The 16,486-nt window shown below is 37.4% G+C and overlaps 1 protein-coding gene across 1 annotated transcript in view; it reads right to left on the bottom strand.

Moving 5' to 3' along the window:
* l(2)k01209 (lethal (2) k01209) overlaps nt 1-16,211 on the bottom strand; it is a 46,039-nt gene extending 29,828 nt beyond the window's left edge. The window contains exons 1-3 of the mRNA XM_065225938.1: nt 15,958-16,211; nt 14,727-15,052; nt 14,387-14,664 (exon numbers count right to left, since the gene is read on the bottom strand). Of these exons, the coding sequence (XP_065082010.1) occupies nt 14,387-14,664; nt 14,727-15,052; nt 15,958-16,043 (690 nt within the window). The 5' untranslated portion in view covers nt 16,044-16,211. The remainder of the gene's footprint in view (nt 1-14,386; nt 14,665-14,726; nt 15,053-15,957) is intronic.
* Nucleotides 16,212-16,486: the final 275 nt, after the last annotated feature.

Here is a 16,486-nt window from a genome sequence, read left to right as displayed (position 1 = left end):
TATTGTAAATTTTCCATTTACCATGAAATTTACTGTTTTGTACAACATAAATCAAGGTAAATTTATTGTAGACGTAACAATATAAATCATTGTTAAGACAATAATTTTCGTCTTATTGTAACATTGTTTTTTATTGTATTTTTGTTGTTATTTTTTTTTCGGGCACCTTCTGGGTACGGGTTTATAGTTTCCCTTTTTTCAAACTGCATCGTAGGTTGATAATTAACCGGTGTGGTTTGTTGAAGACATTTTTTGCTGCTGAAAGAAGCTCTCGATCAGGTGGAAGAAAACGGGGGTTGCCATGATTTCTGATGTGGAACTGGTAGGAACTGTTGTTTTTGTTATTATTGTTAATGTTATCCTGGTCGTTATGTCGAATGATGCTCCGGTGGCCGAACCGTTGTGGGAATTCATGTTTCGATGATTACGATGATTTAAACTGTTGCTGTGTATGTTGTTCCTTACGTTAGAATAATTTCATGCTGTATTTTGTTTCCTTTTCCTTCTAGCTTTTTCAGCATGTTTTTGTTGATTTAGCCGTCGTTATTTGCGCGCGTCGTAATCTGACCAGTCTGTCTTACAGACCCTCCTTATGCCCAAAAGACGCCCCCCTGAGTCATCAACGTTTTGCTCATAGTTTAACTCTTCCAGCAAACTGGGGAGGGGGTCAGGTGATGGTGATATCACTTCATATGTGGAGTCAGGCGTATTAAGTGTGACACAATTAATTTGGGTTACGATGTTGCCAATCAGGCTTGCAATTGCTCGTTACAGCTAAAATGTTAATTTCTGGAATTATGAAACTATGAGATACTATAATGATAATTTTTATTTGTAAGAAGCAAGAATGGGTGGTAAAGTTTGTGTATGACATACACAATTTATTATTTTTGCTTTCAGAAGGTCACAACTAGTGATATTATGATCTCTGATTGCTCGCTTATCACGTTGCTCATCGTTACAGCTAATCGCTATTGTGACCCTCTGAAAGCTAAATCAACCTGTTTTATGTATCATACAATACTTTACTTTCTCTTCTGGCATCTTGTCAATAAGAATTACCATTAAAATATTTCATAGCTTCATAAATCCGAAAAATAGCATTTTAGCTGTAATGAGCATTTGCAAACTTGTTGCCAATACCCGCCGATAACGTATTCCAGCTCTTCTAATACAATACCTAACCCTAGTATAGAGCATTTCTAGCTCAAATCGTTAAAAAAAATGTCAATTTTGTCTCGACCCCTTCTGATTTGAATGAAACATTGCTCACGTGTTCGCTGCTACTAATGGTTGCATTTTTCATTTAAATATGATTTTTTCCTCCAGAGTAACTTTTGAAAAGGGCGTATAAAAAAATTGATTATTTTTTTTTCAAAAAATCATAACTTGAAAACTATTGATCTGATCAAAACGGCATATGAGAAAAAGTTTTAGGTAATTAAATTATCTTTGCGGAAAAAATACACCGAAAGAAAAAACTTCGTAAATTAGTATTTAAAAACGTAAAACGATGATTATCTCAAAACACCCCCCCCTTCGATATTTATAATTTTTTTTTTCAAGAAAATTGATGGAATACCCTTAAATTTCGTGAAAAGTGTATGCTGGTAACTTCCTTAAAAAGAAATCTATAATTTTTTAAATTTTTGTTGTTTTTTACAAGTTGATGAAAATGCATATTTTTTTGAAAAATAATAACTTATTTGGATTCTACGCATAATTTTCGATAACTTTGCGTATGGAAACTTTTTTCCTAAGTCCAGCCGTTCTCAAGTTAATGCAAATTAAAAAAATATAATTATAACAATTTTCAACATTTTAGGCCATTTTCAAATGTTCGTCGAGATGTCCAGCAACGAGATTTTATTTCATGATTATATATTAAAAAACAAACAATTCATTCTCAGATATGGTAGCTGTCAGACTTACCCTTTTCTATCTAGAGGCAGCGGAAGAGAAGCACGTTGATGTGGTCAAATGGAAGATTTGTTGAGATAAAAAATAGTATATATTTATTATTTTATTTTACAACTCATATTATTTGAATACACTGGAGTCGCTTTTTACGCGGGTGATACGTCCCGCGTAAAAAAAACCGCGTAAAAAAAACCGCGTAAATGCCGGAATCCGCGTAAAAAAAACCGCGTTAATTCCGAAATCCGCGTAAAAAAAGACCGTGTAAGAAAAAACCGCGTAAAAAGCGATATACCGCGTCAATTCTGAAATCCGCGTAAAAAAAAACCAAAATCCGCGTAAAAAAAAACCGCGTAAATTCCGGAATCCGCGTAAAAAAAAACCGCGTAAATTCCGAAATCCGCGTAAAAAAAACCGCGTGGAAAAAAAACCGTGTAAAAAAAACCGCGTAAAAAGCGACTCCAGTGTACATTGAATAATTTGGGTGTATCGTTTGAATTAGAGAATATTTTTACTGCAATTTGGTTGTTTGAAACTGGAATATAGCAATGATATTTTAGAGTTCCAGGAATTGGTTTCACTTTCTTAAAAATTGGATCAAATTCCGTGTCAGCCTTTTTGTATTCTTCCGTAGAAACATAACAAAATGACTTTTTTGTTTGAAGATCTTCTTTACGACTATTTCAGTGCTAACATTTGAAAACGGCGCAAAAGCCATTTGTAAACAAATGGTTTGTGGGCCCTTTACTCGCTACCCGAAGAACGCCCACGCAAACCAACAGCATCGTCAGGAAGGGGAAAATTTCCCCTACCCGATGTTGCTGTTGTGTCGCGTGGGTGTACTTCAAGTAGTGAGTAAAGGGCCCACAAACCATTTGTTTACAAATGGCTTTTGTGCCGTTTTCAAATGTTAGCACTGATTTGCCCAGTCGTACAGTTGTTAAGGGTTCGTTATAGGGTGCTCGTGTTGCTTAGCTAAACTTGCTCTGGTTGCCATTCTCTTAAGGGTACCGCCAATCGCATCACAATGACCTTTGCCGTGTGAAGTTGCAAAAATATGCCATTCAATTTCTACATTATGCTTATCTTTAAATCCACAAATGCTAGCAATTTTTTTTTATGTTTTTGTATTGTGATGCTGCTCCATCTGACATAAAAATACACTTTTGGACTGTTATTTGCAACTTTAAAAATTCTAATAATTTTGAGATAAACAACTGAACTGCTACTATGTCATGCTTTGAAATTGATTTAGATGGAGGTTTACAACACTTGAAATTGTTATCCATCGTAAAAAACTACTTGCTTTTTAACATGAAACGCTAAGAGAGATGAACTGAATGGAACAGGTGAAGATCGTCCCAATATATATATATGTAGCAGCATAATTACAATGTTGACATTATACCTATCTTCATTAGGTACAATTGATTATAGCAAACTTTTTTAAGTGTGAGTGTAAGAAGCCTCCACGGGGTGCCTTTTTATGTAGTTGTGATATCGCGGGATGAGCTCTTAAGGCACAATATGGTATACGTCAGAGAAGTACCTAGAGAATTTATCTCAATTACAGGTTTAATAACATATTTGTTTACCTGTTTATGTTTTGAGCCTCTGTTATGACATACACAATTCTATCCAGGTATACAACTAATAGAGGACAGAAAAAAGGCACATGAGTGGGTTTGTTGATTATTTGGGTATATTTGAGAGTATTTACTTATAAACTTGTTTCTTTTCCGCTGCGTCTAAATAGAAACGGGTAAGTCTGACAGCTACCAGATTTGAGAATGAATTGTCTGTTTTTTAATATATATTCATGGAAAAACATCTCGTTGCTGGACATCACGACTAACATTTGAAAATGGCCCAAAATGTAGAAAATTATTATAATTTTTTTTTTAATTGCATTAACTTGAGAACGGCTGGACTTAGGAAAAAAGTTTCTATATGCAATGTTTTTGAAAATTATGCGTAGAGTCAAAATAAATTACTATTTTACTAAAAAATATGCAATTTCACCAACTTGTAAAAACAAACAAAAATTTCAAAAATTATAATTTTTTTTTTAAGAAAGTTACCAGCATACACTCTTCATCAAATATTAGGGCATTTTTTCAGTTTTTTTGAAAAAAAAAAAATATAACGATCGAAGGGGGGGTGTTTTGAGATAATCATCGTTTTACGTTTTTTAAATACTAATTTACTAAGTTTTTCTTTCAGTGTATTTTTTTCGGCAAAGATAATTTAACTACCTAAAACTTCTTCTCATATGCCATTTTGATCAGATCAATAGTTTTCAAGTTATGATTTTTTGAAAAAAAAAATAATCAATTTTTTTATACGCCCTTTTCAAAAGTTACTCTGGAGGAAAAAATCATATTTAAATGAAAAATGCAACCATTAGTAGCAGCGAACACGTGAGAAATGTTTCATTCAAATCGGAAACACTCATGACCAACCGGTTTGCGTTTTGGGCTGGAAATGCTCTATAGGGTTTTGTTGCATTGCAACAGTAGAGCACAGGTCAGAAGTTATATTGCTGATATTTTTCAGCTCGTCCTTGAGATAGTTTAGGTCTTCGGAAATTCCTGATGTTGGCATTGAATTTGCAAAATTTTCTTTTGAAGCTTTCATCGCTATGTCAAAAAGCGAGGTAATGTGGTTTTTAATAGCACTAACGTTGTCAGTAGAACCACTGCTTCCAGTTGCAGTCAGCTGTTGTTTTATATCGACGAGTAAAGCATCGAGTCGACGATCGCTTCATGGACAATGTCAGCATTATTTGGGTGAACCGTGGAGCGATGAGTGACCTCAGTGTTTTTGTTGACTTGGTCGACCAGCCACGCTTGTTGCTCCACAAGCGCGTTGAACTCAAAACTAGCCGTGATCATAGTTTGGCATGAGCTACAGCATGGTAATACACACAAACGAAGTGACAGACGACTTACTGGCGAAGAAATCCATTAAAATAATGTGGTTCACTGTAATAGAATTTTCTTGGAAGCTTGTGCCATCATCCACCAGATGGGTTAGTTTTTTTGTTTTGATTTGAACAAAGTTGATTTTGTGTACAATGATTCTTTGACAGTGTGCAAAGAGTGCGTATCATTTTGTCATTTTTTTATGCATTTCAGTTTTGATTAGAGTGAAAGAGATAGAACCAAAACATTCTAGTACATTCGGTTAAAATGCTAGTTCAATCTAGTAGTAGTGTTGCCATGTGGTACAATCCAGTGGTAGTGGTGTTGCCATGTGGTACACTGAAAAATTGCAATAGCAGGTTAGTCACCAAAGTTTTCGAGCCGCTCCGTCTGTCACTTCGTTTGTGGTAATACATATGACAAAATGTGTCTTGTTGCGAATTGAGCTCCTCTGAACAGGCACAGGTACAGATAATCCTAGGTAGTAGGCTGCGTGGAATTCACGCGGGCATCCAGCACATTCCCTAATAAAAATTGTATGGTTAATTTGCTTAACGACGTGTTCTGGGTATCATCCAAACCATTTGTGGAATAGTTCAATGATTTGGGTTATCGTTCGTTTATGGTTATTTTTTATTAGGGTTTCCACATGCCGGAGTCAGTGAAAGAATCCACAGCACAAATTTCACAGCTCATTTTAACGGCGTACAACAACAAAAATTAAAAAAAAAACACACACACACACACACACACAAAACGGCACCCGCAAGCAAAAAAATAAAATAAAAACGAAATTAAAGCGCACGCGGCTAGGAGCGACTGAAAAACGCGCCCACACTGATTGACGATTGAAAACCAATGTAACGGCCTCTTTTCTGATTTTTATCTCTCAATCTATGGAATCTATACGTAAACTATGTTGGAACGAAATTTCTAGATCAGTATGAGGAACATTATGCCGTAGACAACACATTTTTATATCATATGGGTGGAAAGTTCGTAGAACAAATACTTTAAAATTCTTCACTTTTCAAGATATCTTCGAGCATGAAACTAAGTCAAACCACAAACGAAGTGACAGACGACTAACTGGCGAAGAAATCCATTTAAATAATGTGGTTCACTGTAATAGAATTTTCTTGGAAGCTTGTGCCATCATCCACCAGATGGGTTAGTTTTTTTGTTTTGATTTGAACAAAGTTGATTTTGTGTACAATGATTCTTTGACAGTGTGCAAAGAGTGCGTATCATTTTGTCATTTTTTTACGCATTTCAGTTTTGAGTAGAGTGAAAGAGATAGAACCAAAACATTCTAGTACATTTGGTGAAAATGCTAGTTCAATCTAGTAGTAGTGTTGCCATGTGGTACAATCCAGTAGTAGTGGTGTTGCCATGTGGTACACTGAAAAATTGCAATAGCAGGTTAGTCACCAAAGTTTTCGAGCCGCTCCGTCTGTCACTTCGTTTGTGGTCAAACTTCAATTAAATCACTTTTAATAGACAACCTTTGGTAGCAAAGTTGGTAGATAACACATTAAGCTTTGCTATGAAAGTTGTTACAGCAGTTTTCGTTGTTTCAGTCTCAAGATACGAATATATATATTTCAATAGTATAATCAACAATCAATACGAAACTAACGATTTTAAATTGGCTCACTACTTGACTAGCCTATTGGTCACAAGCAAACGATTAACGTACCCCATTCTAGTCGAAATTCTAGTACTACACAATGTTTGTTTTGATTCGCTATGAAAGTTTGACAGATAAAATGAGGGGTTAGTGGATTTTCCTACACGAAACGAAAATCAATTATTTTATTCATGTGTTTCACTTATACATTTTTGCCAAAGCATCAGCCTTATATATTCCATAAGACAAACCACATAGGTCCTACAAGAATGCATAAAAGGTATGTGTGACCGCTTATACATTTCATTTGACACATGAGCTTCATTAACTTTTTGCAAGGCGTCTGCTTATTAGTTGACTTATACATTTTATGAATAATCAGCAATAGAAATTTGACAAAAGGTATAAGGAGATTTCTATCCGTGTATGTTTCGAGGGGTGAATCGATTAGCTTGGGACCGAAGAGAGTACCAGAGCTCAGCCAAAAAGTTGAGCACGTTTCTTCGGGACCTTCTAGTCTTAGAGTTATTTCTATGGTATAATTCCCTTGCAAACCCAAATAAATCTATCTGCGTAAAAATAAATAAGAGTGATTTGCGGAAAACCCGCCAGTATCGCACCCACCGTCAGTGCCTATACTTAAGCGAACTACAACGCGGCAACAAGTGTGATACTATCACTGCTATACTAGATCTTTGGTTCTTTCATGCAGTGGTTCATCAGAGAGGTAAGCTTAGTAATCCCCATTGCCTGCCCATGGCGCCATTCTATCGCGGCATGAGCCAGCAACGCCGGCCATAAACCTACCGTCTCCAACACTCCACTAAAAAGCATGAAATTAAGCCCGCCCACCAGAAACAAGGTGCAAAAACTAGCCAAGGGGAGGGTATCAAATAACTAGAATTATTGTTATTGTTATTGCTCAGTTCACATCCTGGCTGGCTGCTGCCTACCGATCTGCACTTAAGCCAGGCATGAACCTACGGAAATTTAGTCGTGGCCTATGCTAGACCGTATAGTACAACGACTTTCCTTTCACTAGCAGGCTTTTTGGTCCCAAATAGATTAAAAGAATAAAGTTGTTTCAGTCTTTCAATACTACGCAGCCTACTGACCAAATATTTAAAATCTTTTCCTTGATTTGTTTTCCGTCGATCTTGTTTTCCGTGCTGAGCACCAATGCTACCGACGCCAGGGAGGCAGCTCCAACACCTGGACCCTACCTATCGACCCATCAACTCATGAACCGGGGACCAACGGCTTTACTTCCCTTCCGAAGGAAGGCGTGATCCCAGGCCTGCTGGGGTGAAAATATTTAAAATCTTGTCATAACTGCTTTCATTACTTTAAATAGATTGTACGACTTTTCCCCGAAAACCAGTTCCCCGAAAACACTTTCCTCGAAAGTTTTATCCCCGAAATGCGATTCCCCGAATGAACTAGTTCCCCGAAATGAACGTTTTCCCGAAAACTATTTCCCCGAAAGAACTAGTTCCCCGGAAGATACAATTTACACTGTGCGATCTATTTAAATATGATCCTTGGGTTTGTTACAACTATCTATCTATATGAAATTGAGAAAAATATCTTTGCTGAATATTGATAAACAGAACAAAGTCGTTCAACACCCTAGATAAAGTTTGTGGTTATGACTTGTTATGACATTTGGCGGTTTATCAAATTGATATCTGATTGTAATGAGCATAAAGACTGAGCTTTGATATAAAGAAGGGAAAATTGTGTCAGTTTCATCAAATCTTTCGCTGGTTAACTACTTGTATCGAACAATACCACAATACACATATCAATGTGTGTCGAATTAAAGTGGACTCTACACGACTGTTTGTATTGACAATAATCGTATTGTCAATGCATTTCATATTGACGTCAATACATCGGTATTGACAATATATCTGTATTCACATCATCAATATTATTGTCAATACTTTTAAGTATTGAAAATATTTCTTAAGGGCCACCCACATTAGATCCGTTTGCGTTGCGTTGACGTAAATTTGACAGTTAGACAATAGATTTAGCTGTCACTTTGCCGCAACGCGTCCGATCCGGATCTAATGTGCGTGGGCCTTTACCGTGTGGGGTTCGCTTAAGACAATAGTTTGACTTTCGTTAAAACTACATGTAAAGGTCACACACTAAGATTATTTCACCGAAATCTGTGAAATTTTACCGAAATCTCAACAGCTGAACGTCCGGTAAACAGTTCGGTGATTTTTCACAGATTTACTGTAATTTTTTACCGAATATTCTGAAATCGGTGTATGGTGTTTTCTTCTTGCTCCATACAATTTTGGATTCGGCCTATAAGGAGTCGCAAAGTGACTATAGCATGTATTGCATGGGGACGCATGGTATCTTTTATTTATTAGTATGGAGTTTTTTAACGTTCGTACCTGTCCAACACACACACACACACACACACACACATACATTGTATGCAATTAGCTCCATGGAACATACCAAGTTATACGTCAAATAATCAACTAAGATAAAAAGAAGGAAAATTTCTTGCAACAAACAAAATTTTCCCTTCTTTGTATCACAGCTCGTTCTTTAACGTTTTGAAGAATAAATATCTTACTAATTTATAAAACTGATATCTAATCGTAATCAAATTAAAAAAACGAGCCGTTAGGGGCCATACATTAATTATGTCACGCGAAATTGAGGCAAAATTAATCAATCACAGATTTCTACACGTCCCTCCTTAGGGCGTGACATAATTTGTACATCACCCCTTATACAAAGAAGAAAAATCGTTGTTTGTTTCAAGAAATGTTCCTTCTTTGTAGCACAGCTCGTTTCTTAACGTATCGCATAATATCTACCCTAATAAAAATGTTATGGTTAATTTGCTTAACGACGTGTTCTGGGTATCATCCAAACCATTTGTGGAATAGTTCAAACATTTGGGTTATCGTTCGTTTATGGAAATTTTTTATTAGGGTATCTAATTGGTTTTATCAAAGAGATATCATTTTCCTTTCTTTGTATCACGGCTCGTTCTTCAATTTTATTACAATGAGATATCGCTTTGATAAATTAGTAAGATATTTATTCTTCAAAACGTTAAAGAACGAGCTGTGATACGAAGAAGGGAAAATTTTGCTTGTCGCAAGAAATTTTCCTTCTTTGAATCATAGTTCATTCTTTGGCGTATAATATGGTATGATCCATGGAGCTAATTGCATACAATGTGTGTGTTTGTTTGATAGGCACGACCGTAAAAAAAAACTCCATACAAACAAAGAAAAGATTCATGCGTCCCCATGCCATACATATTAGTCACATGGCGACTCCTTATAGGGTGAATCTAAAATTGTATGGAGCACGAAGAAATCAATATGTGTTGAATAAAGACAAAAGTTTGACTTTCGTTAAAACTACATGGAAAGGTCAAAAGCTGCTGAAATTTTTTTGCCATTTTATTAATTATTTTTAATTATATGTTGATTACTTTCAATACCGCTAAAAGTATTTAAAATAAAATGATTACTGTCCTCAGAGTATTTAAATTACTATGATGTATTTTAAATATCAAGCACTCATACCTGGTTGTCCCCTGGAATAGAGGATTTTGTTGTTTTGCTGAAAAGAAATAAAAAGAACCAAAAAAACACGCCGGCTTGTTGTGCAACATCAGGTTTGTTCGCTTTCATTTCCGTTCCAAGGGGCAACGTCCATCGTCGTCGTACTCAAATACCTGGGAACCTCTAGAGGTGCACAGGGGCAACGTGAAAGACTTCCATTCTAGGCAGCTGCTTAACCTGGGCCCAGGTCAAATTCCTATCGGCTTGCTTAATTTACTTGTTGACGCTCCACCGCCTTAGTATTTGCGTTTGCTGCGATGTTCTGGCGGATTTAATTCATAATCAAACGCTTGCCTGCAGACTTCATTTCTATTGCTATCGGCTTCTGATGACATTGACATCTGAGATCCATTTGTGAGGCCACCAGCCACAAGTTATATACCGCAGGCAGCGGTTGATGAGACCTGCACTGCCGCTCTTCGCATGTCGGTCCCATGGCAAAAATCAGCAAGCCGAGAAAATCGCATTTTTAGCTTGATTCGTATCATTGCTTCTTATGTGATGAGACAACCAATTTGGCTGTCTTTCCAAACTTTTTCAGAACAAAGTTATTGAGTTCATCCAGTATTAAGAAAATATGAGTGATCAGCTACCATTTGCATTGTAAAACTCAGTTTTGACAAAAACTGCTATGGGACCGACATGCGAAGAGCGGCAGTGCAGCTTTTGAGTGTTCTCCACTGGTACTGCACTGATTCCACGTTTTAATCGAAGTTTCGAATTTTGGTACGTTGACCAATCTGATTTGATCTCCGGTTTTGTGTATATGTCATATTATCACCGACCTTATTACCATCACCTTAGTGTGTGACATCAGGTGTACGCTCCTCTGTGTTTTCGTTACCAATGCAGTTAATTTGACACGTTTGTTGCATTTCCGTATGTCTCACTCGTTCATTGTGTTATGGAAAGAAAGAAAGCTAAGGTTAAATACTATTAGTGGACATGTTTTGTAACCCATTTATTGTGTCTGTTTACTTGTTTATTTGTTGTGCGCAAGAGGATGAGACAGAATGTGGAAAAGTAATTTATTAGACTAGAAGAGATCAAGACAATCTAACAAAACTTGCTACGAGTGGTGAAATGGGATCGGATGTGGAAGAAGAATCTATTAGACTAAAAGATATCAAAGTATAACAGGGCTAACTGTTGGGTTGCAACAAGTGGTAAAAAGTATTGACTTGTTAGAGTGAAAATAACTAAGGGTGACAGTGATGACACATTAAATGAGGGACCACTAACAGATGTGGATAGTCGTTAGTTTCGGGGTCTTGTTAGTGTTAGAGTGATGTTAGTATAGACCCGTAGTGAGCGCTGCCGGTCCCCCGACCTCAGAGGCAGGCAGTTGTTGTTAGTTCATGCAACACTGTTGCTGCAACCATGTCGGAGGTGTGACCCACCAAAAATCTTAAAAGGACTAAAAACATATTTCACAATATTTGTATATGAATTACATATTATTCTTGCTGAACCACCGTCAAACCCACTATCCAGAGGCAGCGATCAAATAACTAGAATTATTGAATCAATTTTCCTTTGACGATAATGAAATATGTATCAACTTTCAAAGCAGAGAAAATAGGGAGGGGGTCAAAAAGCCAGACCTGTATCGAAGTTGGCACGGGTTGGTATCCACTAGTTGCTCCACTAAAACCTATTCCTTACTCTCTCCTCTGCCTGGATCCCCCGGGACCACGGTGAAGCGACTACTTCGAGGGGACTGTGCTCATGTACTTCTCATACTCCCAGTGCTAGCTGGCGGTGCTAGATCACTGCTCATCTCTCCATTCCAAGTGTCTTCCTCTGGACACATTTCTTCGACGAAATTCTCCACATTAAGGACAGACATCTCCCTTCGCACTGTCTTGCACCTTTGACAGTCAAAAACCACATGCTCCAGCGTTTCATTCACGTTGCCACACTGCGGACAGAGGGGTGACGCTGCGTGTCCGTACCGATGCAGGTATTTCCTGAGGCAGCCGTGGCCAGACAGGAACTGCGTCAGATGGTGGTTGACTTCTCCGTGTTTTATGCTCACCTAGGTTGAAAGAATCGGTAATAATCGATGTGTCCATGCCAACCGTTATCCACCGTGTTCCACTCCTATTGCCACTTTGCCAAAGACTCCGCACCACTTCCCGTACTCTACCGGCTTCTCTCCAACTGTAGCACTCGCTGTTCTCCGCCGGGTGATGCCGATAGGGATCATTCCAGCGATAGCGCATACTGCTTCCGATGAGATGGCTATGTATGCACTCACGATTCGCATGCCTTGAGCCGAAACGTACTGCTCAGATTCCTTTGGGTCTGCATCGTTTCCAGTGCTGCAAACCAGGCTGGATCTCCAGCTATTGTGTTGATAGCCTTCGAAGCATTCTCACAGACATATTCGATTAGAGATGAACTAGCCTAAGGCTAAAAATCTCTTTAATAAAGAATTAAAAAAAAAAAGACATATTCGACGTGGCTGGTGAAGTTTAGCCGGTCATCGATCATCACTCCCAGGTATTTCAACACGCGCTTCGAGGCGAAGGCGTGCGTTGGACCAAGGATTGAGCCTTGTGGACCTCCCGCTGTGATCCTAATCGATCTATGTCCCATGTCTGTCTCGTAGATCAGAATCCTGCAAAGGTAGTCAAGAACCCTCATTCTATGCAGCACTTTAGCAATGGCTTTTCCAGCTGCTGCGCTGTTGAACGCATTCTTGACGTCGATCGTTATCACGGCGCAATATCGATCTCCTCTTCGCTTCTGTTTGGACGTCTTCTCGGCTCTCTCGACCATTGTCCGAATCGCATCCACCGTTGATCTCCCTTTCCGGAATCCAAACTGCCTCTCCGACAATCCAAAACAAAAACTTATAGGGCTGATTAGTTTGAAGCATTGTCCCTTTCAATTGACGATGTTATTTATCTCCGTTGAATTCGAGAATTTTGGATGACGAAATCTCTTGAAAATTGAAAGTCAATCAAAACTTTTATGTACAATTCAATGAAATATGTAATGATCTTTTTTTATTTTCTAAGAATAAAATGTTGCTGACAATGAAGCAATGTTTTTATTACAATTGCAAAAAAAGAAACACATTTTCCGTGGCAAAAATAATTTTTCCAGCAAACAGCAATTCAAAACTAATAATTCCTAGTAGGAGAATATTAAATTAATGAAAATGAATTAAAATGTAAAAGGTACATTGGATGAAAGACCTGTACGTTGGATTGATTGATATTTTAATGAAAAAGAACTTAAAATCGTCAATTGTTAATTTTACACCGTATGAATATTTTATCCCCGCAACCCCTACCATTTACATTTCAGCAAAGTGTAAGAATAAAAATTATTCACAGCGTAAAGTTTGAGAATTCATGTTTAATAACTCAAAAATTTAGTGAAATCTGCAGGCTGACAAAATCGGGAAAAGAAGCTGACAAAATCGGGAAAAAAGCTGTCAAAATCGGGGGTAGACAAAATAGAGAAAGCACTATAAATAGTTTAGTGCTATTTAATTCAAAATTTCAGCACCGCAGAGACACACTCTGTGTTTTCACTGAAGGTGCACTTGGGAGCGCTCTCAAGTGCATCTTCAGTGAAAACACAAAGTGTGGATCCACCGCGTGGAAATTTTGCATTTTGATAGAGAGATTATAGTGCTATTAATTAAACTATCTATTTTAAGATGAGTTAAATGAACATTCAACTGGATTTAACGTAAGCATTCTATATTAAAAATTAATGACAAAGTCCCAAAAGAGCGATCCATTACTGGTGTCTCCCTTAGATCAGTCGTTAAAGACGCAGTTACAAGCAAAGCTAGTTTTGAAGGTGGCTAGGTTCGATTCCCGGTCCGGTCTAGGAATTTTTCGAGTTGAGAAATTTCTGGATTTCCCTGGGCATAGAATTTATTTTAGTTTTTTTTTTATCATCGAAACTTTTAGCCGTGGATTGGTCCTAGGCATCATAGTTAGCGTATGATTGAATTTGTCACACAATAATATTAATGAAAGAATTTCACATAAAAATTGTTCGCTTCTTGCCTAATTGAGAAGTATGAAAATTAAATTTAGTCAAAGATTTCAATGCAATTTTGATTTTGAGTTTCAAGCAATCATACAGTTTTGACCTTACAACATCTGTTTTCAATTGGCGTTACTGGGTCGCGAGCAAATTTCTTCGAATTTCTTAAAGTGGATCGCAATCAACAAAAGTATAGTATGTATATTAGCATATAGTATAGTGAGTATAGTGTTTTAGTCTGTGCAACCTCTGGTTTAAGATTATATAAAGTTATTACTATAGGTACTTACCGTGTGCGATTCTCTAGAATGGCTGACAAAATTATAAACAGGTACTTCAACCTTACGACCTTCCTTTAGGCGTTGAAGTACATCTTTCATTAGTTCTATATCGAACGCGTCCGGATGATCAAAATTATATTCATTACGAATAGCTTGTTCATGCTGTTTCTGATTTAGGATTTTATAGAAACAATCCATTGACAACAGCGTGACCCATGGTACATCTAAACTTTCAATTATTTTCTGTGCTACTGTAGTTTTTCCGGAAGCACTGCCGCCACAAATACCTGAAAAAATAATGACAATGATAATAATTAAAATAACATCGCTATCATTACATATTTCTCACCAATTACGAACGGTTCGACTTGTTGGCCCGCGCAATTGTACCAGGGAGGTCTTCCAGCTGTGTAAATTGTTCTGTTGTTGGAACGAATTATTGCTTCGTTTGAATTAATCGTGTTTTGATTCACGGATGTTGTTCGCTGTCGGCGAGGTTTCGGTGAACGAATTTGCGAACCAGACGAATTAGACCTATTCGATTTGGCAGGCACTGTCGTTGGGGATGCTGGACAACATTCGGTTAATACATCTCCAGATTTCGGGATATCGCACTCGATGATTCCCGTGGCTTTGAATGGATCTTCGATGCACTCCTTCTGTTCAGTAAAATCGCTAAAATGGAGACGACAATTATTAGACTTCATCCTAACAACTAAAATTGACCGGTTGGTTTTCCTTGGATTATTAGTTATACTATGTATTGTACTTCAGACATGTAGTCAAAGGGACAGAATTACATCAATGCTTCACATCACTGAAAGACGTGCTCTATTTTTAGAAGAAACGTGTTTTACTTGAAAAAAAAAAGACGTGACCCAATCCCTTACCCTGACGAAACATTTACGCACCAGGCATAATGTTACCTAAATAAATCACAAAATGTAAAATACAATACAAATACCTACATATGAGGTATGTATTTTATTTTTTCACATTACGATTATGATCTGATTAGGATAACAATGATATCACCCCGGGACGGGACTTGACAATCGAGCTTCTCACTCTTCTTAATGTTTTTGAAGAATGCCCTTCGGAAACTTGTGCGTGGTGTTTGACGGAGTTGACCAAGGATGCCAGGAATGTAAAATATTTATTCTATATTAATTTGGATTTTATGCGGAGTTCCTTCCGCAGCTTAGCAACATGTGCATCATTTTTGCTCAACACAATAAAAACAACCATAAACAAACAACAATATCCAACGCTTAAAACACGCAATGTACTCAATTTTCCAACTTTCCTTTCGCAAATATAAAAAAATTAACAATGCCATTCACGTCAACATTGATTCCGGCATCACTGCTAGCCAGATTGATGCGATCCCTCTGTCCTTTTTATTCCACGATTGCTACTGTCAAATCGACCAATCAGAAACTGGCTCGGATTTGACAGCAAATTGGCTCGAAATCGCTACCCGATTGTCAAGTCCCGTCCCAGATATCACCCAAAGAGAAACCGAACTAAGAATCAAACATACAAATTTTATATGTACTACTTATTTAATACTACTTTACCTATCCGATGAAGCAGAACTTGGAGCGTTTTGGATTTCCGACATCTTTGAGACTGATTGGATCACGTTAGTATCTAAAACCATCATAAATTCAAGTCAACAGTGCAACAAATCAGATCACTTTAAAATGAAAAAAAAAATTGCCGATGAAGCCACTTGTGACAATAAGATCTTTTGCAATTAAATTAAATGATAATGTAGCATTTATTATTCATCATTGCAAAAATCACCGAAATTTGTAATTTTCACTAGATCGCAACATCCGCAAAATCAACTATATCTGTGTATGCTGTTAACTGACAACCGAGCTGACCAGCGAACAGTGACAATCAGCGATGCCACATTGCCAGATTTGTTTATACGCACGAAAAAAGTTGGGACCCCTTTGCAGAGCTGCCAAAACAATTTTTTTGTTATTGTATTTAATTCACGGAGAAAAAATAGGGGAATTTACGTATTCTCGTCAATCTAAGCAGCTTCCGCACTTCTATTAGCATTTTCTCAGTGTCACGCACACATATGACGTGTCT

This window comes from Ochlerotatus camptorhynchus, unplaced genomic scaffold (assembly GCF_037179485.1).
Source record: "Ochlerotatus camptorhynchus isolate MF236.1 unplaced genomic scaffold, CSIRO-AGI_Acam_v1.1 ptg000241l, whole genome shotgun sequence".
Taxonomy (NCBI): Eukaryota; Metazoa; Arthropoda; class Insecta; order Diptera; family Culicidae; genus Ochlerotatus; species Ochlerotatus camptorhynchus.
Note: the sequence above shows the minus strand (reverse complement) of the source record. Positions and strands in the feature narration are given on the sequence as shown.